The sequence below is a fragment of the Castor canadensis genome, chromosome 4 (genome assembly GCF_047511655.1).
Source record: "Castor canadensis chromosome 4, mCasCan1.hap1v2, whole genome shotgun sequence".
Taxonomy (NCBI): domain Eukaryota; kingdom Metazoa; phylum Chordata; class Mammalia; order Rodentia; family Castoridae; genus Castor; species Castor canadensis.
In genome coordinates this window covers 28961536-28985599 of record NC_133389.1, presented here as the reverse complement: position 1 = coordinate 28985599, position 24064 = coordinate 28961536, and the positions used below count along the sequence as shown (strand labels likewise).

The following is a 24064-nucleotide window of genomic DNA, read 5'->3' as shown; positions in this document are numbered from 1 at the left end:
TTCCATGGACTAGCTGTCTTAGTGGGCATGAGGGGCAGGAAGCTGATTCTGTTCTAGATCACACTAGCTTGCTCTTGTTCCCAGTATGCAAGAGATGGGGTCAGATAGTCCCTTCAGATACTCCTTCTCTGAACATTCCAGTCTCAGCCTGTTTTCACTGTCCCCTTGGTTTGGCAAGTCTTGGGAATGGAAAGAGTATTTCTTAATGTGTCTGGAGGTGTAGCTTAAGTGGTAGAATACTTACCTGGGATGCTCAAGACCCTAGGTAATCCCATCTACTTGGGAGGAGGAGGCAGGAGGATCATGAAACCAAGGCCAACCTGGGCAAAGCTATTGACACCCTATCTCAGAAATAAAATAAAAACAAAAGGACTGAGGCATGGCCTAAGAGGTAGAACTTGCCTAGCATGCAGGAAGCCTTGGGTTCAGTCCTCAGACTGGGGAGGTTGAGGTAGGGGAAATGCCTTTGTGCTTTGTGACTCTCCAAAAATAAGGTATGATAAAGCAGTACCATCTACACCTGTCTGACCCCAGAGTCCTTTCCTTCAGGACCGTCTCACAAGACTAGTGTTCCTTGACAACCCTTTGGGAATTAGTTCAGAGTAACCCACCCCAACCAGATGACCCCATCTTTCATTGCAATTGCGTTTAGCCACGCTTGTGGGGTTTTATCTTTCATAGCACTTCTGTGCTTACCAATGGTCAAATCATTTGGCTTGACATTGCTTCTCTCTATCCTATGAAGAGCATCAAGTGCATGATCTTCCACCTGTGGTTTTCAGGTGTGACTGGTACAGCCAGGAAGGAAGGTGGTGCTGGAGTTGGGTGACCCTGTGGGGCAGCAAGTGACTACCCAGCTTAGGACCCCTAAGCATCGGCTCCACTCTGGCCCCATTCACACCTCACTTGGTGTGTTTGATTCATCAGATGCAAAGAGCTTTCAACCTGGCCATTTCTGGCATTGCTGTTTCTTCTTAAGGGTGTAGGTTGATTTGTCAACAAGACACTTAAAACCACACTTTAAAAATCACAAAATTATTATAAGTATTTTGTAGAAATTTTGAGACTAGAATAAAACACTCATAATTTCACCATTGTAACATAAGTATCTATACTTCAGGTGAAAATGGTTTGGTTAGTTACCATTTGTTGCCTGTGTATCCTGTGGTAATTTTTTTCCCCAACAGGGAAAACACCTTGTTTTGGCTGTTTAGCAAAGTGATACATATTCATTTTGGACACATATTTTAAATGCTTTAGTACTGTTTGTATGCGGATAGTCCACTGTAACAATACCTTGAGAATGACACAGCTCTTTCTAGGCTCTTGTATGTGTGTAGAACGTTCTGACAGCAGGATATTACATTGTCTACAGTTGACTTTTTGTTCTTGGCTTGATGTGTTAGGGACAACTTTGAAAACCTACTTAATCCCATTTAATTCCACTATGCGGATGTCATAATTTGACTTTTCTTTTTTCAGAGGATTTTTAACATTCCTGTCTGTTGTCTTCCTACTGCCAAGATGCAGCCCCCAGTCTGGCACTATGGACACTCTGAAGTGTATGTATGTGTGGAGTTCCTTTAGTGTTTGGCTGGATTAGAGCAGGTATTTTCAAAAATGTTATCAGTCCTGTAGACTTCCTTTTTCAAGCCCTATGGTTAGGGAGATCAGGCTCTTCTTACCTGTGCACATTAGCAGGTCAGAGTTACAGACTTCTCCAGTGTGTATTAGGGTAGATGGGACAAGAAAAGAAAACTCAGGGAACTTACTGCCATGTCATTCCTTAAGTCCCAAAGTCCCCAGCCAGTCTGCTTCCTCTTTCCACCTTTCAGTGTCTCCCTCTGTTAATTTGTTGTATTTTAGCCAGGCATTTCAATTGTCAGAGGATGGACTAGAGGGGAGGTGGTTTTGCAGAAGCAAAAGTTACTTGTTAGTGTTTTCATTCTCTTTTATCTCTTTATACATTTTAAATATAATTTATTTTATACTCTGTGTAGTATATTTCTGTTGTGAGTTTTTCCTATTGACTCTCATTCACCATGGTCATTATGTGTCTTGTAATTTTAGATGGTGAGCTTACATTAATGAAGGGAACTCACTCTGTGGCCCTCTGGAGAAAATGTGTGTTTGACTGTGTCAGGCTTTGGACCACTTTAAGCTACCTCTCAGCTTAAGATATCCTGGACTGCACTAGTGAGGGTGGCTCCATGGGGCTGAACTATTGAGTGACCCCAAAGACAAACATCGTCAACTCAGCATAGCTTCAGCTCTATCTCCCTTGTTTTGATCATTAGCTTCCTCTTCATTTTTTGGTCTTTGAGAATTTTACCCCTTTGTAGACTTACTTGTGCATTCAAAAAGATTCCCTGTGATTAATTGAGCTTTTCAAAGGGACCTTATAACAAGAGATTTCTGATCTAGTTCATTGCTTTGCTGGAAACAGAGCTGTCTCATTTTTTTCCTCTTTAATTATTGGTAATATATTTTCTGGCAAGGGTAATTGGGAAACATATCTTCTTTGTTGATATTGTAGTAATTAGAAGTAATTTTCACTCTTCATTATAAAGAAATGATGCTTTTAACCCACACATCCGTAGGACATCACTTCCCAGATTCTCCAGAGTCTCCTGCTGGATTCTCGCCCCCAAAAGAGAAGTGGAGGCTCTGGAGACCGTGTCTTTCAAGCTGTCTTTAGAAGCACTGCCCAGCCAAATCCCCAAGCTCTCTGTTTTCATGGTTCTCACTAGAGATAAAAATACAGTGTTTTATTCCCATTGCCCAAGTCGATGCAGCTTGTCTCTATTAATTAGAACTAATGATGACTATAAAACACTAACTTTCAATAAAGTAGATTTGCTTCCATAAATAACTCAGGAATTTAAGGAACCAGGCCATTCTACACAAATCCAGTAGCCTTGCAACTAAAGTCTGTCCCTCTGTCCATCTGAGTAGAATTTCTTGAGCATCTATTGAGTATTCTGCATGATGGAGGGAAGAAGAGTCCAAGACATATGGCCCATGTTTCTTGGCCCCTGGAAAGTGATAACAGGATGGGACAATGCATGGGATATAAACACAATGACTGTGGACTGAGACTGCCAGCATCAGGCAACAGGTACAGACCATAGGCAAAATATCCAGGGGAGAGAGGCAATTTTTTTTTTATGGTACTGGGGTTTGAACTCAGGGCTTCATGCTTGTTAGGCAGCCACTCTACCCCTTGAAGCCACTTTGCCACCCAGAGGGGGAATTTTTGATGACAGTAAAATAAGAGAAAAGCACTTGGTTTGAGCTTATAAAAATGACTTCACTTTTGATGGACAAAGTGGGATGTCCTCATAAAGAAAATGATCTGAGTCAGAGCCAGGATGGTAAAAAGTAGATTCAGGGACTGGCAAGTAGAGCCGTTCGGCTCAAGTAGGGTCTGCACTGCCACCTCTATCTGCCAAAGACACTGCAGTTCCTCAGGCTGCTCCTCGTTCCTTGTTATGACTTCTTAGTTTGTAGTTATGGATGGATGGTGAGGACTTTGCTTATAAAACTGAAGTTTGCTCTTTTCTTACTATGCCCAGATAGTTTAATCTTAATACAGTGTAACAATTGAAGGAACAAACTTGGATTCTTCTTTTTTGTTTGTTTCTACATTTTGTAAAATTTGGAATGATCTCTGTTCTGGGAAACATACAATTTGGGATCCTGGCCAAAGGCTGAGGAAGTTACCTGAAAGTCTGGTGCAAGTGCCCAGGTGGTCAGGTGCAAGGCCTTGTGGCCCATGTAAGCCAGCGGTGTGGCACCTCTATCCAGCAGTGGGCACAGGACCAGCGGGCCAGGCTCTGAGGTTTATGAGCCCTCGCTGTGTTTCACACAACTTGCACTTGCTGGTTGTTTTGATCTCTGAGGTAATGGAAGCACCAAATACCCAGAAGAAAGGAGTCACAAGAACAGAACAACCAGTGCAAAAATCAAAATGCAGGAGCTAGGGGTTGCCACGAGTTACATTTTTTATATAAATATATTGGCATAAAGAATGATTCCCAGGTACATTCCATTTGTCCTTTGTTTCCTCCCTTGTATGATTATATTATTATTGATGTCATTAAAAGTGCATTCATCAGGCCTGGCTGTCATAGAGTTGCACTTATTTTGTGCCCACAGGCAGTTTTGAGGTAAATCTCTTGCTTTAGGGCATTAGTTGATCAATACAGACATCTATAGTGAAGGATTGTTTTCCCACCTCTCCCTGTATGACTGTTGTCCTAGTGAGTTCTGGTCTTCCTAGGAAGATGTCACTGGATGGGATGGAGATAAGAAGTAGGTGCTGTCCAAATTGACCCTTGACACCTCCAGATACACCATTCTGTCTTTGCAGATGTGTTTTCCAGTGCCTTCTAACCAATTCCAGACTGAACTGCATGTCCTCTGCATTCTGTAGAAGAGACCCTGGGCTGTCACCTCACCAACCTGGAGAGTTCTTTCTCTTTCCTTGTCAGACCCTCTTACTCTTGGATTCCACAGAACCTTTTTGATTTGGTTTGCTCTCTCCCTTTGCCTCCGGTATGTTCATGATAAAGGATATGGGTGGCTCACTTAGGTTTTGCATGTTGAAAATGTTTGTATTCTATCCTCCAACTTGATGGCTTGTTTGGCTATGTTTTTTTTTTTTTCAGTACTGGGGTTTGAACTCAGGGCCTATGCCTTGAGCCACTCCACCAGTCCTTTTTTTGTGAAGGGTTTTTCAAGATAGGGTCTCAAGAACTATTTGCCTGGGCTGGCTTTGAACTGCGATCCTCCTGATCTCTGCCTCCTGAGTAGCTAGGATTACAGTCATGAGTCACAGGCGCTTGGCTTGAGTTATAGGTTTCTTCACTGGAAATTATTTTTCCTTAGAATTTTGAAGGCACTGATCCATTTTCTTAATATCTCATGTTGCTGTTGGGAAGTCTTTTTTTTTAATTTTTATTTTTTAGACAGGGTCTTCCCTTGTACCTGGCCTGGAACTCTCAATCCTTCTGCCTTAGCCCCTGGAGTGCTGGGATTACAGGTGTACACCACTACCCTGCTGGGCTCTAGAGGTCTTATTTTTAAATTTTTTATATTTGGTGGAACTCAGGGTTTTGCATTTACTAGGCAGGTGCTCTACCATTTGAGCCACACCTCCAACCCTTCTTTTCTCTGGTTATTTTTGAGATAGGATCTCTCTTTTGGCCTGGGCTGGCCTGGAACCTTCATCTTCCCCGTCTCAGCCTCCCAAGCTTGTGTGAGCCACCAGTGCCTGGCTGAGAAGCCTTTTTTTGATCTGTTGTGTGTAATCTGGTTTTTCTCTCTGGAAGCTGTTGTGATCCTCTCTTTGCTCCTGGAGTTCTGAAATCTCACTATGATGTGGCCTGGGAGTTCAACTGCAGGTGCTGCCCTGGCATCAGCTGCATGGAATAGGCTCCAGAGTTTCACTGTGGAAGTTTGAGTCCTCACTACTTTTGGATCCCAGGCAACCTTCTTAACTTTATTTTAAGCCTCAGTTTCATCATCTTCAAAATGGAGATAATAATAATAGCAGCTACCTCACAGGGCCGTTGTCAGAATTAAATGAATTAACATCCCTAAAATGCTTGCCCAGTGCCTGCCAGATAGTAAATGCTATTTAAACATTAGCTTTCATTAACATTTCAAATACAGAACATTTTTCCCTAGAATTCTTCATGGTATCCTTCTGTTTTCTCTGTTCTCTTTTTTTCCTGGAATCCCTTGTATTTATATGATGGTTTTCCTGGGCTAATGTTCTCATTAAGTTTTTTTTCTTTCTTCTTTTGAATTTCTCTCTGTGCACATATCTTTCCTGTTCTACTCTGTGGGGGTTTCCCACAGCTTTATCTTTTAAATTTTCTATTGTGTTCTTAATTTTTTATAATATATTTTGTATTCCAAATTTAGCGTGTTCTGTTGTTTTTCTCTGAATGCTCTTTTTTGGGGGGAGGGGGAGGAAAGGATTTATTTAATAAGATACAAAAAACACAAACCTTAAAGGAAAGCTTAGTAAATTTGGCTATATTAACATTTTAAATTATTGCTCAAGAAAGTATAACACAAAAATTAATACCTACAATAGATTAAAAATTCTTGAATCAGCAAAATAGTCCAAAAATATAATTTTCCAAATGCAAAATAAAAATGATGAGGATATTCACACAAGAGGAAATCTGAAAGAACAGTAAATTTATGAAAACTTCATAGGAAACAGACACATAATGGAAAACCACAATGATACAGCATTTAATATCTTTCAGATTGGTAAAAACATAAAAATCTGACAGCACAGTACAAAAACGTGGAAAAATGAGAACTCTCATTCACAGTTGATGTAAGGTCTGTTACAATAACTTAGGCAAATAATTAAATAATAATGAATGTGCTTTTTAAATGCCATCCTGTTCTTGTTTCATGGATGCAATGTTTTCTTATTTCTCTCTGAGAAGAATTTTTGCAGTTCAATCTCCCTGCAGGATTTCATTTCCTTCAAGATTCTCTTTCCCCGTTTGCTTGTTTTTGTCTCTGTCTTTGTGTTAGAGGCTATAGATGTAGTCTCTTTTGCAGCCTACTCACGCTTATGAGAGGCACCCTATGAACTCCCACCCCCCCCCCCGCCTCCAAAAAAAAAAACAAAAAAACTTGGGCAGTTCTGAAGTTCTGTGTGAGGAAGCTCTTGTCAATTGTGGGCTCTATCTCTAGGAGTTTGACAGTCTTTCCCTCTGGCTGTTCAAACTACTAAATGAAAATTCTTGCAATCTCTGAAGGACAAGAGCGTGGCTGCCAATATTCCAGGGGTAGAAAGCTGGTGTCTCATTGTTTAGTGAATAAGACTTCCTGCTTTCCTCCTGTTTTCAGTACAACCCACTGTTCTCTACTGTGCCTGGTGTTTCCAGTGCACAGGCCCTCTGCCAGGGTGTCGGGGAGGCGGCCAGTGCTATAAGGAGGAGAGGAGGAAATCTGTGATCTAACTGTTCCTTATGCAAACTTTCAACCCTCCCCTATCATCAGCCTACCTTCACCTCAACACTTAAGGTAGGAGATACAACCAAACCTAAATCCCACTGGGATTTTGAGATTCAGGTCGGAATGTTTCTTGACTTTCTTTGCTGATTAATTAGAAAGCAGCTTCCAGGTCTCCTAAGTTGGTTTTTACTCATCATTATATTTGCCAGCCTTAAAAAAAATTTTTTTGTCTTTTCGCTTTTGGTGATGGGCTCGAACCCAGGGCCTCGTGCATGCTAGGCAAGCGCTCTACCACTGAGCTATGTCCAAGCCTCAGCCTTAAAATTTTCCTTTTCTCCTTGGTTTGGTAGGTTTATGCCAATTACAGATCCCTTCTATGTTGGGGTTACAGGAGGAAGCTGAGGTGGCTATGGCCCCTTCCCCTAGTTTAAGTACAGTCTTAGTTACATTAAAGTTCATCAACAATGAGTGTTTTTATCTTGGCCTTAATAATGCAGGTGGCCTTCTGTTGGCATGTCCTTCGGCATGAAGAACAGCATATCTTTGATGGTTATGTGCAGAGGTGATTTCAAAACATTGAACAACTGGAATGGCAGGGTAACTGAGGAAGCGTCAAGGAAAAGACAAACACATCATGAACTGGGGTGCTAGTGAAGTTGTGCTATGAAGCAAGGTGCTTTTTTCTTCTCCTTGAATATACATGTTGGCCTTGAGAGAGGGAACACTTTTGCAGAGGAAGAATGGCTTCGTCTTGAATGTGAGAATTTCAACAGGTTGAGGCTGAGGAAGAACAAAGCAAACATGGAAAAAAGAAAGTGGTTAATTTACTAGGAACCTCTGGACTATGGTTCAGGGTTGGAGGCAAAAAAAGTGAAGAAAAGACACAATCTTTTGAGAATTCTGCTGACTCTGATTTAGAATTTGGATATGTACCCTGGAAGCTGTGTTTCCATTTTCCAACTGAAAAGGAAATACCATGACATAGATTTAGCACGAGAGTAAGAAAATAGGAGAGTTTGGACAGTGTCAGCATCATTAAGAAAGAAGTATCTGGTGATGTTTTCATTGTTACTCCTTCTTTTGGTAGTGGTGGGGGACTTGAGAAAGTAATGGTGTGTAGCCCAGGCTGACCTCAAACTTGGCAATCCTCCTGCCTCTGCTTCTGGGATTACAGGTGTGCGTGCACCACTTGGTCTGGCTTCATTGTTACTCTTTACCAAGGGTTAAGCCTGATCAACATGCAGGCATTTCCTAATTTCTATCCTAGGAAAGCAGGTGTCTCCCCACTTTGAGGAGTTTGAAAATTTAGTATATAAAGAGTTCACAGACAAACTCAAAATGAACTATTAATAGTAAGAATGGTGATCCAGCATAACTAATTGCTCCAGCTGACAAGGAAAAGCTCTAATTTACATAATGGTGCTTCATAAAGCCATAATGGCTCCAAATAGTACATTTGGAATGAAAAAAAATGAAATTGTCATTCTCATGAAACAATTCCTTCAAACAAAAATCATTAGCTGATGCTAAAGTCACTAGTTGAAAGAGGATGGAGAACTGGGTATTCAGGTGGTGTCAAAAGTCTTGCACACAGAGCACTCAGTATTGCCAGAAGATGTTTCCTTTACAATGGAGAGTTCCAGAGTGACCAGAGGATCTTAGTGATGGAACGCAGCATAACTGACACTGACATCCATGGACATGCAGACCCTAATGTGATGTAACATGAAAATATATCACCTAAGAAAGTTACTTGCCAAAAATATTTATCCTGAACCTAAGCTATTAGATCTAACTTCCATCTTGGAGGACAGGTAGCAGAGGAGCCATTTGCCTGCTACCAGAAGGAAAACAACAGATGAATCCATAATCTGAGACATTCTACAATGTCTTTTTTTTTTAAAGGGGCCAGGGCAAAGCGATTGGGTTAGATTAAAAGAGATTTAAGAGACACGACCATATGCAATACATTTTCTTTGAACTTAGGTTGGAAAAACTATAAAAATATTTTTGAAAGGATTAGAGAAATCCCAAGATGGACTGAGTATTAGACATCTTATGGAATGGGTGTCAATTTTCCCAGGTGTCATAATGATAAGAAAATGTCTTTTCTGAGAACCATATGCTAAAGATTTAGGGGTAGGTTTTGTGATGTAATTTACTTAGAAAAAATTAGTGAGGGTAGACAGATAAATACATATATGAAGCAGATGTGGCAAAATGTTAACTGTTGAATCAAGATGTCAGGTGTATAGATATTCATTGCTTTATTCTGTTTTCCTATTTGCTTGACATTTTAATATTAAGAAGTTTAGGAACATAGCTCATAAATGTAAGAATGCATATGGCCTGACAGAAGCATGCATGACTGTCTCAAAGGCCCACACAGCATTGGGAACCCAGGAAGGAGTGTGTTGGTTCTGGGTTCAGTGGAGCCATGCGGTGAGGTGGTCATTTACTTCAGGTAGGATGAATTTCTAGAAGTGAATGTACTTCCCAGCATACCCAAGTGTTGTCAGAAATAATGTGCTCACTGGCAAGATGAGTCAGTAATTCATGTTACATTTGCAATAAGATACTTGTAGGCTCAGTTATTGTTAGTTGGGTTTCCTTGCTTTGCTGACATCTAAAATTATCTCCTTTGCACAAAGAGTTTTGAGAGCACTTTCTTCCCTCTTTCTCTCCCTCCCTCCCTCCCTCCCTCCCTTCCTGCTTTCTTCCCTCCCATCCTTCCTTCTTTCCTCCTTCCTTCTCTCCGCCCCCCCATTGTTACTCTGAACAATATGGAGTCATTCTCCTATCTACTCAGGCAAAAATGAACATTGACAGTTAAAGTGCAGAATTGCTCCCTGTAATGCTAAGTTGTTCTTAAAATATAGCTGTTGCTTAAGCACTACCTTTGCTGCCCCCTCCAGTTCCTGTTTCTGTTGTGATTTCAGGGAGCTGGACTGTGCCATGTTGCGGCGCTTGGAAAAGAGGATTCTTGTTGATCTCCCCAGCCAAGAGGCCAGGAAAGCCATGATCCACCACTGGCTGCCCCCTGTGAGCAAGAGCCAAGCCTTGGAGCTGCACACAAAGCTGGAGTACGATGTCCTGAGTCAGGTGGGATGTCCTGGAAGGAGGCATGTGTGGGCCACTGGTTCAGCATATGCCAGTCTAAGAAAGGGTCTTGTAAAGAGCTGCTTCCTTGAGACCTGGAAAAGACCCAAGCTGCCCCAGCACTGCAATGGGCCTCTTCTTCATGAAAGAATGAGTTCCTGGTCACCAGGAAACATTCAGACAGAAACAGTGGGAGCCAGAGGAAATAGCAGGAGGTCAAATCCTGGCCCTGTTGCTTAGTAGCTGTGGGATCTCAGGGACTCACCCTCTGAGCTTGGCTTCACCATATGTAAAATGGGCAGCAGCTAGGCACAGAGGATTATCGTGATGACTAGGTGAGTGTTTCTAAACTCTAGGGCCAGATCTGTTTTCCCCCATTATCACTGGCATCCATTCCCAGGGCATCACGTACACATTATCTGTCTTGCATGGATACTTGAACTTGATCTTCTCTGAGGTCCTCAAAGATCTTTTAACAAGAACAAAAGTGTCTGCCAAGTTTGATTAGAGTAACTTGGGTGGTCCAGTCCCTCCACTGGCATCTTACAACAGATTTGGATGGTGTGAGGAAATCGTTGCCCAGCGATCTAGGTTTTCCAGGCTCCCTGGCAGCCCCTCTCCCTCCAGCATTAGCTACCTGGGAATCTTTGTACAATGTTCATGGGTGACATATATGGAATCTAAGCCAGGGCTCTGATTCTGGACCTGCTTGTCAAGGTAATGGCCACCAAATTGTCCCTGCTGACTGATAGCTGGTTCCTGGCTGTTTCAGGAGACAGATGGCTACTCGGGCTCAGACATTAAGTTAGTCTGCAGGGAAGCAGCCATGCGGCCAGTGAGGAAGATCTTCAGTGCTCTTGAAAATCACCAGTCAGGTATGTGTGGTGTGGCAGTGAAGGTGCTCTGAGAGAGAAATTTGTGTTTAAAACTCCAACTCTCACCAGCAGATGGAGCCTGGTGCCTGGTTTTGGCAGCCCTTCATACTTGCTACAAGTTCTCTGGTCAAATCATCCCCCATGCACTCAACCCTGGCCTCCTCTGCTGTTGTTTTGGATCACCCTTGCCCACGGATGATAAACTCCTTAGGGTTTGGAACTTTATTTCTCTGGCACATGCTTATGTTGGGCTGGATCCATTTGAGGCACTATATAAATATTAAACAATACTTTGAAAATGATACGTTTAAGTCACTTTGAGGGCGTGGTCTGGGCTTCAGGGACTAACTCAGTTGCACATTAAATAATTCTTCCCATATTCCTTTTCTTCTTGCCTCCGTGCTGTATTAACCATTAAGAATGCTGCATTATGCATTGCATTGTAAGGAGGTCTGTTAGCCTTTCAAGAGCATTGATCATCACGAGGTCGATTGCTGTGCTGTTGTGTTTTTATCTAGAGAGCAGAAATTTATCTGGGATCCAGTTGGATATAGTGACCACAGCTGACTTTTTGGATGTGCTAGCTCACACCAAGCCTTCAGCAAAGAATCTGACTGAGAGATACTCGGCCTGGCAAAGAGAGTTCGAGTCTGTTTGAAAGCACACTTACCTGTCCTGGCTGGAGGCAGATGCAGAGGCCTCCTAGGTGTTAGCATAAGTGGGAAAGGAACATGGTGATTGGAAGAGAAAATTATTCTTCAACACTGGATTAATTTGGACAACTTTTATTGAAATGAAGCATTTTCATTAATTCTTCATCACCGATGTCAGAAAAATGTTGAAGTTTTCAGCTGTGTGTACATGTGCGCTGAGGTCAGGCAATGGAGATGCCTCAGAATTAGACTCCATAAAATTTTGATGAACAGTTTCCTGTTGTGTTTCTCATTTGTGAACTGTTATCTTCATTTAGGAGAAAAAGATTTTCTGAGTATTATTATTTATTTATTCATTTTTTTTGCAACACATTCTCAAATCTGTCAAATACCCATTAGTATTCTTTTCTAAGTGATCCAACATATCAAATAGCCTTTTCCTCTTTGTGTGTGTGTTTATCATATATAGCCCCCTTTATTATGTTGAGGTATGACCCTTCTTTTCCTAATTTGTTCAGGGCTTTTATCATGGAGGGATGCTGAGTTTTATTGGATAAACTTTCAGTTCCCTCCCTACTGCCTCTGATTCTGGTGTATTATGGGAAGGTGACCAAAGGGCCACTGTAGAATAAGTAGATTTGTACCTAGTTCCTATTTTCAGCATTACCACAGGCCCAGTGTTTCCAAGGCCTTAACTTTTATGGTTCCGTTTTTCCAGAAATTGGAAACATCAATTCTCCAGTCTTAGCTAAGAGTGGTCATCTGTTTGCTACCAGGGTTTCTGGGACTGCAACTACAATTAACCAACCACAACTAATCTGTTAACTAATCTTTAACCAATTCTTCACTTTCAACCCTGCCTCTTACCTCATTCCTCTCTACCTGGTGTCTCTAAGATTCAAGTCTTTCAGGTTCTCCTGCAGGTTGAATTTTGGGTGAATACTCTTTGTGGTGGTTTTAGTTATCAATACTCTCTTTCAAGTATTTCATTGCTTTTGAATGAACATTGTCTTTTTTTTTTTTTTGTGGTGGTTCTGGAGTTTGAACTCGGGGCCTCTGGCTTGCCAGGCAGTGCTCTACCACTTGAGCCACAGTCCCAGCCGATGCACAGGCCCAAGGCTGAGACTGCATTTGTCTCATTAGTTGTGACTATTGTTCCCAAGCCTTTAGCTTACAACACATGATCTTGTCCCTTAGAGGATGTACACAACCGCTTTGAACTTGTCAGAGCCTTTGTATTGCTAGATATATTTTTAGATGCACCAATTTCCCAACTTGGAGATAAGCATCACAGGAGCAGGTTTACATCTGCTTTTCTTCCTTATGCTTTAGTTACAGTAAACATTTAATAAATATGATTTTCTCAGGGACATCAGCAAGTGAAAGTTTAGATGTGTATAACATGAATGTAAGCACTGGAAAAAGTCAGATATTCAACACTGAGATATACAGTTTATGCAATGGTACATGAGTTTTGGTGCCTCATTACTGCCCTAAAGACAGCAACACGCTTCCAGACGCTATGCCTTGATGGCAGTATCACGCAAAAGTCAGCGACGGCTTTGAGCATCTATGGTGGGGAAGATCTTTGTAACTGACACCAAACAAACATGTTAATGCAAACATAGCCTGATGCAAATGACTGCTAATAGGAAAAAAAGGATTCAATTACTTGAGGCAGTGTGTTAGTGAAATAGATGAATGCAGTTTTAATAATTCTTTATTATAGGTGCCCAAGGACATTAATTTCATCCTACATGAACCACGGGTCTAAACCCAACTGAACACAATAAATGCAGGTGTTTTTCTAACTTCTCTGTCCAACAGGTTACTGAAGTTTTAAAATGTCCAATTAAAGATGAAATGGCAACACTATCGTTCCAAGGAGATTTCTGACATCACAGCTATAGGCAGAATTTGGTGGAACCATCAGTTAAGAGTGGGGTGGTCCCCTTTCCTTGCCTAGCCATTACCATCAGGTCTGGCAGATGGAGAATGGCAGGGAGGTGGAGCCACTGGAGGTGCAGGAGAAGCCAGTGGAAGCCCCCTCTGGCTCTATCTGAGTGACCCCATGCTCCTCCACACTGCACACGCACCAGCTGACAGCAGATGCTCAACAGCTGGTGACAACAGTGTCCTCTCATAACCTCTCTAGTCCAAACGTGTCACTTGGTCCCTTTTCTGTCCCAGAACAAGATTATAGTAAAACTGTAACCCTTTAGTTATGGGCTGGCTATAAAAGGAAGCCACTTAGATATTTATAACTACATTTCCTCTATGAAACCCAAGACTAATCAGCTGAAACTAACATTTATCAGAGTGTTTACAGCAACTTTAATCTGACGAGATATTAAAAAAAAATTGTTGGCACTTATTGGGGTTTGACCTCAGGACCTCAAGCTATACCTCCAGCTCTTTTTGTTTTAATGTTTTTGGCGGTACTGTGACTTGAACTCAGGGCCTTGTACTTATTCAGCAGGTGCTCTAGCAGTTGAGCCATGCCCCCAGCCCTTTTTGCTTTATTTTCCTGGTAGGTCTCACTTTCATGCCTGGGTCTGCCTGGACTGTGATCCTCCTATTTGTTTCCCATGTTGCTGGGATGACAGATGCATGCCCCCAGGCCTAGCTTTTTATTGGTTGAGATGGTGTCTCGCAAACTTTTCGCTGAGGCTTCAGACCTCAAAATTCCCCATTTCTGCCTCCTGGGTAGCTAAAATTACAAGTGTGAGCCACCATCCTGGACTGTTTTGGTTTTTCTGGTAGGGTCTCACTGTTTTTGCCCAGGGATGGCCTCAGATTGAGATCCACTTGTTTCATAGCTGGGCTCCCAGGTGGGCACCACTGTGCCTAGCTTGTTTTTTTGAAATAGGGTCTCATTAACTTTTTTGCCTGGGCCGGCCTCCAATTACGATCCCCCTAGTCTCCATCTCTTGCATACCTGGGATTACAGGTATGAGACACCACACCTGGCCTTAAGACAAGATTTTTGGTTACCTTTATGGGCCTCTCTTGGCAGTCAGTTAGCAAGCACTAATGTTTGATAAACAAGTATTTCAAACTAAGATTTCCATGGCCCTCACAAAACCTCTGATCAAGATCTCAGTTCCTTGCTTCTTTCAAAGAAAGAATTGGACAGAGGCACAGACTGCAAAGCAGGAGAAAAGTTTTATCGAAAGAGAAAGTGTAGGTACAAAGACCACCACAAGGGTGCAATGGGCTCTGGCCAGATGGCTCAGGAGCCCTGATTTCTTTGTTAAGGGCAAACACTGGGAAACATCTGGGCAGTCTTTGTAGGAGGGACTGGGATTACTGACTAGTTTCATTGAGAAGGGCTTGTTATACAACACGGGGCATTCTGCGCATGTGCTTATGCTGATTACCAGGTTAACTGTATGTATGATATGTGATCGATATTCCTAAGGCCTTAAGTAGAGGGCTTGACCTGAGAGGTCAGGTTGAGGACAGGTTTCCCTTTACTAGGCATGCGCCATTATCGGGTTTGACCAGGCCGAGAGACTCCCTCGTCTGTACAACTGTACAGGAATTTACAACTGCAATCCTGACCATAAAAGGGGATGTCCAAGTATGGCACTAGGCAGGGACGAGGAGGAGGATTGAGTCTCATGGCAATTCCCGCCCCCCTTACCCTGTCACTTGCCTCCCTCACAGGGACACTTTGGAATGGAGGAAAGGACAGAAGCCATTTCTGGTGGCTGGGAATGTTTGCTCAGGAGGTCTCACCCATTCCTGTGATTGCCTGCTTCCTTGCTTTAGCTCTAACCTGTCTACAGCGTCAAATCCATTGTTTCCAAGTAATGGGTCTCCCCTTTAGGTACCTTTAAAACAACACTGACATTTTTTTTCCTAGATTGTTTTGGGTGGGAGTGGGGCTTGAACTCAGGGTTTTGTGCTTGCAAAGCAGGTGCTCTATCACTTGAGCCACACCTCAGTCTAACATTTCTTTTCTTTTTAAAGTGATCCTGGGATTTGAAGTCAGGGCCTCACACTTGCTAGCCTTACCAGACAGGCACTCTACCACTTCAGTCCTCCACCAGCCCTGTGTTGGTTATTTTCAAGTCTTGCAAACTATTTGCCCAGGCTGCCTTCGAACCATGATCCTCCTGATCTCTGCTTCCCAAGTAGCTAGGATTACAGGTGTGAGTCACCATTGCCCGGCAACTTTGAAATATCTTCCTCCCTATCCATACCTAAGCTTTCTAGCATTAAATTCCTATATTTACAATTAGCTTTTTATGGGTTTTTAACCATGTGAGTACCTGTGTTGAAGTAAACACAAAAAGAATGACTCAGTCCTGATTTCGAGGGGTAGTGGTGGTAGGGGACATGTGAAGATCTAAGTGCAATGTAACAAGGGCCACCTGAACACAAAGAAGCCAATAACTTCCTTCATCCCACAGGCAGGGGAGGCTTTGGAGGGGATACTGGAGTTGAGTAATGTCTCATGTATTCTCCTCGGCCCCTCAACTAGAAAGGCTCTTGAGGCAAAACCCTTTTCTTATATGCTCATTTCCCACGATAACCAGGGCTGGCATGGCCGTTAGTGTGAAGAAACTAGCAAACATATAATTCCTGGGCAAAGAATCACTGACCTTTCACCCAAGTTATAGGCCAAAATGAAAGTGGACCACCTACCGGCCCCCAGCAGTGCTTCCTACCTGGCCCGCTGGGCTTCTGCCTACAGGCAGTTTTGTCCTGAGAAAGTCTGAATGCAGAGTGGTATCTCCTCGTGCTCAGGAAGACTTCCTCCACCAAGACAGCCCTTTCCAGATTTCTAGTTAAAGCACTTAGTATATGGTTCATGCATTTAAGGCTCACAATCGCACTGTGTAGTAAGAGGCAAGGTGACTTGCTCTTTTTCAGTTAGAAAAAGATACCTGTTGGCCAGGTATCAGGGACTCTGCTCTCAGCCACTCTGACTCATCCTCCTTCTGACTGAGGATGGTGGTCATGTCACATCTGTCTTTTGCAGTCTAGAATGTACAAGTACGTACTAATTTGGGGCATTTGCAAAAACAAGAACAGAGTGCGCACCAAACTACCATTTATTCAGCTTTGCTCCCTCTTATTCAAGACCCAGCTGATCTCTAAACAAGCATCAAAACTCGAAGCTCATTAACACCAGTGTGTGCTTCAATAAGGTGAGCACTGCAATGATGTACAATTACACTCTAATAATTCAATGCCCAAGAGTCCTGTAAACCAATTGCGAAGGCCCAGGATTATCACAGTATGCAAATGCACTAGGAAAATCATTACCTACTCAGTCCCCTTCATTTGGGTGGGTTTAACATCAGAAGAATAATCCATGCTACATGAGATTTCATTTTACAGCTGTAGTAACCAAGTACATAAAAGCTTGAATCTGTCCCAATAGCTTCTAGAAGATTTTTCCCATAGTGTCAGAGGCAAAAATAATGAAATCTTGCAAATGTACAGTTAATAGGACCCTGGTGGACTCTAACTTCAAAAATGCATGGGCTATAAGACATTAAAGGCTTGATTTCAGTTTCTGCACTGTTCCTGTTAATAACAATGTCTAATTAAAACATCTGTAAAATACTGATAGTTTTAATTTTACATAAAATTTCCAAAACAACTGTTACACAGTATAATAGGTATCTGCAATGAATAGGTTATTAATGGAAATATTATTTTAAATTAAAATCGAGTTCTAAATTTAAATTAGTCATCTCTGGCTAATGAAGAGAAAAGGAAGTCACCCGTGCTGGGAATACAATAGCAAATCTAGTTTTCAACATCTGTTAAAGCAAATTCACTGGGTCACTTGAGCTGAAGGACAATCCGTTTTACTGCTTCTGTCTTGTACTTCACTTGGCACTTGTGCTGGGTTTCTCAGATGAACTCAATATCAAAATGAGAGCCTAATGCACCTTTTAATGCACACTTTATGATTTAAGAATCATCATTCAACTTCCTTCAGTCTGAATCCCTGTTTCCAGTGAGGCGACAGCAGCGAGTGCTGTTCCCCACAGGAGCTTCTCCCTCCCAGCCTTTTGAACCTGATGAATATTTGAAAAGCCATGGCACAAATTCTCAGCTTTCCCTTTCTTTGGGTCTCATCTTCTTTTACAAAATCAAACAAAAGGGATTAGAGTGAGGCTTCATGTTGGCTGCAATTCAATATCTTTCTTTCTAACTAATGCACAGTAAGAGTTAACAGAGACCAGAAGGGAGTGGTGTGTGTCTACTGATGCTGCACAGAGTCGGTAAGGATCTGTTCCAGACAACAGAAGCTGTGTTTCAGGGTGCTTCACATTCACATGATGGTTCACAGTAGATGCTGGAGAATGTGCTCCACAGCACGAGGGAAGCTCTCACAAGTTAGGTAGGGAGCTGGGTTAATTTTTTCTTCATCTGCTGCTCGGTATTTCCCTGAAATGAAGGTAAGTCAGTGAATAAAGGCTCAGGCTACCAGGCCAAGTTGATCACACACCGGAGCACCTGGACTGGTACAGGCTCACCCTTACAATTAGAACGAATTGGGGGTCTCCACATCTCCCACACCTCCCTCTCACGGAGGGTTCAGGATGCAAAAAACAAGGCAAAGGGATATAACATTTAGCTTTTCCTCAGGTCCTCTGGTCTTTCACAATAGTCATAGGTAGTGATAACCTGACAGGGTTTTCTTAAATCACAGCTGATGAAACCATTTTTTCCCCACCCTGAGCCCCAAAGACAAGAATGGTGTTTTAAAAGGAAGCCCAAGCCCCAGAGGGGCCTCTTTGGCTGCTGAGGACTGGAAACAGCATGTGCTACTACCAAACAGGCATCCTGGAAGCTTGGCAAATCAGGCACCTGGGGGAGGGGCGAGTGATGGACGCTGGCTCCTAGGCATAGGGCCAGGCAAGAAAGGCCGCATACCAGGCACAAAGTGGCAGGCACACTCTCTAATTCTCTTGACTCTGGGACTCCAGGCAGCCTGCTGCTCCTGGGTCTGGCACACAACTAGACATCCTAGCCCAGAGGAACCAGTCCACACAGTGGCCACCAAGATAGCTTTTACAAATGTAAATCACAAGGCATGGTCCCTGTTTAATCACCCTTCTGGGGTCCCACTGTCCTTCAGAAAGAATCTTCCCTGTTATTCTCTCTCCTAGCATTCTGTTCTCTGTCTCCACAACATTCCCAACAATTTTTAACTATGCATGTGTTCAGTGTCTCTCTCACCTAAAAAGTGTAAGTTTGGGCTAGAAGTGTGGTGCAAGTGGGCCCTGAGTTCAAACCCCAATAGCACAAAAACAAAAAGCAGGGACTATGTCTCATATATTGCTATGGACTCCCAGGACCCGACACCACGATCAGCACATGTGAGCATTCCCTAAAGTTTTCTTCTTAAAAAGAATGAACGGAAGGGGGCGGGGGGAGCGAAAGGAGAGGATAAGAGGAAGGAAGGAGGAAATGTAGCACGTGCTCTGCCCACTTGTCCTGCACCCCTGCACTGCTTCTGCACTTACCTTTCTCTTTTTTCCTTCATCCTTTTTTTTGGTGATCTCTAATATTTTTTCTTCTGCTTTCTCCAGACTTCTCTGCCTAAATCTAGCTCCCTCAACAACAGTATCATTGTTTTCTACAACTCACTCTTTAGGAGGCTTTGCCCAGCAAACACACAGCCTGAAATCCCAACACTCCTTCCACACCTTTGCACTATGTTGGAGATGAGTTCTTATAGGAAGGAATGAGCAGAGGGAGAATACAGGGAAGTTATGTTGATGCTACCAGACAAAGAACAAATCCTATTTCTTTCTAGGTGGCTCTTTCAAATACTAAACAGAAATTGTGGTTAGGAACAAGTCAGAAGTCTTTATTAACAAATAACTGAGCAATGTACATTGAACATCTACTGTGTGCTACCTCTGAGAAACAAAACTGCTCAAGACGATCCACAAAAAGTACTTATTACTGAATATGAGCTAAAATGTTAGAGTAATTTTAAATGGCAGGAAGCCTGGCACTTGTTCCCTGCACTGGGTTAAAGTTTATCAATGGAGCTGGATGTTCCTCACGTTTTTAGAATGGTGGACTTCCTCTCAGTTTTTCTGATCAAAGATCAACAGCACAAATGGGCCTGTTTTCATGAGGGGGACCCACCTCCTTTACTAACTACACATGTTAGCTGTGACTCTTAAGCTGTTGGTTTCTCTAAGACTAACCTGATGTCTCTGAGTTAGGCTAGTCACAGTTATAAAGAAAGCAGAGCACATGGAGACCAGCTAAAGGAGATGGGTCATTCATGACATGGCACAGGTTCAGTATGGGTGGCTGGTGTAAATCTTTAGTTATGTGAGCTAAAGAAAGGAAATATTGCAAGGTGCTGGTAAACCTAGCTACTCAGGAGGTAGAGATCAGGAGGAGCGTGGTTTGAGGCCAAATGTTCATGAGAACTCATCTTGAAAAAAACCATAACAACTTTATCATCTTATGGCCAGCACTAAAGTAGGAGATATTTTTACAAAGCACCACAATCACTGGTCCCTTGTTCCATTCTTATGTGGTGAACAGCATATCCAGGAAATCCTTAGAAGGCCAGATGCCAACCATGGTTGGTTGTTTCTAGGCAAGTGTTACAGTTCCTCTAGCCGAGATCTTCCTAGCTTTGTACAGCATAGACATCCCCCCACTGCCTTTCCTATAATCCTAATCCCATTTAATTTTTGCCTTATGGTACAAAGAGAACTAAAGGGCCCAGGCTCTGCTATTTCTACACAGGCTGTTCTTTCTGCAATTATGCATATACAGAAGATACATACCAGTTTTTACTAAGATGCCCAGCATGCCAGCATTCTGAGCCCCACCAACATCATCCCTGCAATCCTAGAAAAGCACAAAGAAAGCACTTTGTCAAGACTTCAGTCAACTGGCCAATAAACTACCAGTGATTGATTAGGCTGGGATGGACACTTGGAACCCCTGCTCTTTTTCTTAAAATGAAAGAGGAAAAGGTATACAAAGGATGACTCCATACGTAATACTTTGAGGAGTCAAGCCACATTTGGAGAGAAAAGTGCTGTCAAGGCAGAAGGGGTCACTACAGCAAGGAACTGCAGCAGCTGAACACAAAGAAGAGTAATGACTTTTCATGCTTCAACACATGTACATCTATCTCTTCTTAAAAAAGGTGATGGAAATATGCATTCAGCAGCTTATAAAGTGAATAATCTAGATAAGGACAGTGAATGAACTAGATTCAGAAGACAGCTTTTCTATGGCCCATGTCATGTTATCCTTACTTCCTACACAACTGTCCATATCAGGTAGCTCAGGTCAAATAGTATACTTAAACAGATAGTGTTTAGTATAATACAGTTATACTTAATCAGACAGACTGACACTCACTCTTATTTGGGAATCACAGATCAATCAGCAAAGGGAGCTCCTCTGTTCAATTCTTATTCAGGACAGGGATAAGGACATTTGATTGAGCTTGGCACAGTGGTATGTGCCTCTAGTCCCAGAACTCAGGGGGCCAAGGCAGGAAGACCAACTGAGTCCAGGAATTCAAGGCCAGCCCAGGCAGCATAGTGAAATCCCATCAAAAAAAAAAAAAAAAAAGAAAGAAAAGACAAGAAAAACTACCACCCCCCAAAAACCCCAGTAACTAAAAACTTATATTTACTTGGTTAATTTTGATAGTGAATGCAAGGTAATTAAAAATCCAAGACCAGAAGAAACATCAGGAAAATCAATCTTGCCATCTCACATCTGTAAGGAGGATTCATTCAGATCATGCTTGATGAAAAGTTTTTCCTTAACAATCACTAATATTGTTCAACAAAACTTTTGGAAATGAATTTCCAAATGTGAAAATCTTCATTGAAGGTCTAACTTAAAACCTTTTCTTTTTGCTCAGTTGAAAAAATGGGGACAGGGAGAGGAAGAGGGAAGAAGAAGGGAAGTGGGATACAGTAAATAAAGGGGGAAATGGTTGCTTTCTTGGGTAACAAAATAAACCTACAAGAAGATGAATACAGCTGCCAATGATCCTTCTGCCTCCCTCCTGCCCCAGGCCTTTTCCCTCCTGCCCCAGGCCTTTTACCTCCTGGAGTGTGTGGCCCCAGAGAACTACCTCTTCACACACAGTTGTCTAGGCAAGTCAGCTAAAGGATTACCAAGGGGAAAAGGTGGTACTGAAAGCTATGACTGGGTTCAATGATTGTCCCATCAACTTTAGGTGGAGATTACAAAAAGTACAAGATGACATGTGAAAGACTGGATACATTTCCACAACCATGCACTAAGACAGCTAGGAAGGAGTCTAGGGCCTGAGGTCTACTTTCAGCTGTGCTGTTAATTAGCTGTGGGACTCTACAGAAGGTTTACCTTGCTAGATTTCAGTTTCCTAATCTGTAAAACAAGGAGGTTTGAACCAGACAACCCTGATGGTCATTTCCAGCCTGCCATGTTATTTCTGAAATACACCATGGTCACCAACTTACCACAAGGCACATGCTTTCCAGCTCTTTCCCCCATCACAGCACACATGGGAAATATTCTGCCCAGTAAACTGGAGCAAACTGACAAGGTGCTCACCACCATGGTGAACGCCAGGGCTTTCATGAATGCCATGCTCAGCCCTGCCACTCAAGTGACTGAGCTGATCAATATCTATTAGCTATGTGTGGCATGCTGACTGGAGACTTCTCCCAAAAAAACATGCTAAGAAAAAAACCCTCAATAATGGTATAGGTTGTTTGCTACATAGGTAATAAAAAAAATTTAGGTTTGTATAGGGGTTTTCCTCAGAAAGACATACAAAGCATTCAACTGGCTTACAATATAAATGGTCTTTTGAACCTATTATGCCATCCTATTATGGAGAAATGTCAGAATCAAAATTTTAGTTGTTTAGAAGAATACCACTGAGTATCTATCTTTATCATGAGAATACCACTTACTACTATCATTATCACAAGTAACAGAAAGTATGCTTCCCTAAAGCAGGGCTTTGAAGCTGGCTGCCTGGCATGACAGGTGAGCTCAGGGCACTTTCTGGACTCTTCTACTTACATCTCCTATCATGACCGCCTCCTCTGGTGCACAGCCAGTGTCCCGTAATGCTTCCAAAAAGAATGTCTTCTCTGGCTTGCCCACTACAATGGCTTTGGTGTCTGTGGCATACTCTAAAGCAGTCACAAATGGTCCTGGCCCCAGAGCTAAGCCATCTTTCCTCTTGTAATACCTGGCTTTGTGGATTGCTATCAGAGGTGCCCCATCCAGGAGTAACCTAGAGAGACCAAGAAAATAGAAATTGGCTAAAAATAAGGCTTTTATGCCTAGGAAAAATGTCAGACTTACACAGTGGTTTTATTCACACTCACAGAAACAAATAGTTTCTTATTAACTTTTAATGACTTGCTGTCTTCTAATGAATTTACAATGAACTGCTGGGAATTACACTCAGATCCACTAAAGAAAGGTGATAGATTATTAAATTTGGGATTGCTTCAACCTTTTACCTTTAGTGGTTTCAAATATTTTACCCAAATCAACAGGGAAAGAGAATTAAGAAAACTAAAGCTAAATAAGGCACTCGAGGGAAGAAGCTTAAGTTAATGAGACGAGTTGTTCTAACCTTCCCTCATGGGAAGCAGGAGGCTCTAGAGCCTGACAATACCACGCTTGCTACTGCAGCGACACACGAAGGCATGCCTGAAATACAGGATTCCTGTTTCCTCTACTCCAAAATATAAGTTTCTTTTTATTTCAGAAATTTAACAGAGAATTTTACTGAGCTTTTGCTTAGGATTTCACCTGTTTATACTACCTTTTCACTACTTTCGACCGTTTGCAAATCAGGCCATCTTCTTGAAGGTCACCATGATTTAGAGCAGAGCCTACAGTCAAGTCCCAATACAGAACAACCTATATTCTCACACCAAACAAGAGGTCCAAAGAGCTTTCTCATCAGCTTTATAACCAAACTCTACATATGGCTGTGGATCTTCCGTAGTGACTCAGGCAAAAATGTAACAAATCTCCATAAACTTAATCCTCACCTCCTAAACCTCAAAATCTGCCACACATCCTAACATTGTAGCCATTAGTCCCACAGAAGTTATGTACAGATTATTATCAAATGGAATCTGAGACAGGACAGATTTCATAAGCTGCTTTTAACCAATGTAATAAATGACCTCACTAGCTTAATTTACTTTAAGTAATCTACTTAGTTAAAATATTTAGTATGTCCATGGAGGAAGAATTCATCACATCTTCTCCCTCACAATTATGAGTAATTAAGCATTCAACTATGAAACTGCTAAATTATTCTTGTCAGTGGGTATGGAAATAACTTCCTGTGGGAGATGCAGAATTCAGACATTTATGATTAAATATTTTATTAAGTATAAACCAATACTGGACTATTATAGGGCCTTACTGTTAGTTACTACAAATTGCTCACAGCAC

General features: G+C 42.2%; 2 protein-coding genes across 8 annotated transcripts in view; one reads left to right on the top strand and one right to left on the bottom strand.

Annotated features, from left to right (window-relative positions):
* Katnal2 (katanin catalytic subunit A1 like 2) overlaps positions 1-11843 on the top strand; it is a 51667-nt gene extending 39824 nt beyond the window's left edge. For 3 of the 4 annotated variants that reach the window (XM_074069869.1, XM_074069868.1, XM_074069866.1), the window contains 3 exons: positions 9930-10092; positions 10862-10964; positions 11483-11843. In XM_074069869.1, the coding sequence (XP_073925970.1) occupies positions 9930-10092; positions 10862-10964; positions 11483-11622 (406 nt within the window). In that variant the 3' untranslated portion in view covers positions 11623-11843. Of the gene's footprint in view, positions 1-9929; positions 10093-10861; positions 10969-11482 lie in introns of all 4 variants that reach the window. The other variant, XM_074069867.1, reaches the window with a different exon arrangement.
* Positions 11844-13302: 1459 nt separating this feature from the next.
* Hdhd2 (haloacid dehalogenase like hydrolase domain containing 2) overlaps positions 13303-24064 on the bottom strand; it is a 34497-nt gene continuing 23735 nt past the window's right edge. For all 4 annotated transcript variants that reach the window (XM_074069870.1, XM_074069871.1, XM_074069872.1 and 1 more), the window contains exons 5-7: positions 22664-22880; positions 20407-20470; positions 13303-18031 (exon numbers count right to left, since the gene is read on the bottom strand). In XM_074069870.1, coding sequence (XP_073925971.1) covers positions 17928-18031; positions 20407-20470; positions 22664-22880 — 385 coding nt within the window. In that variant the 3' untranslated portion in view covers positions 13303-17927. The remainder of the gene's footprint in view (positions 18032-20406; positions 20471-22663; positions 22881-24064) is intronic.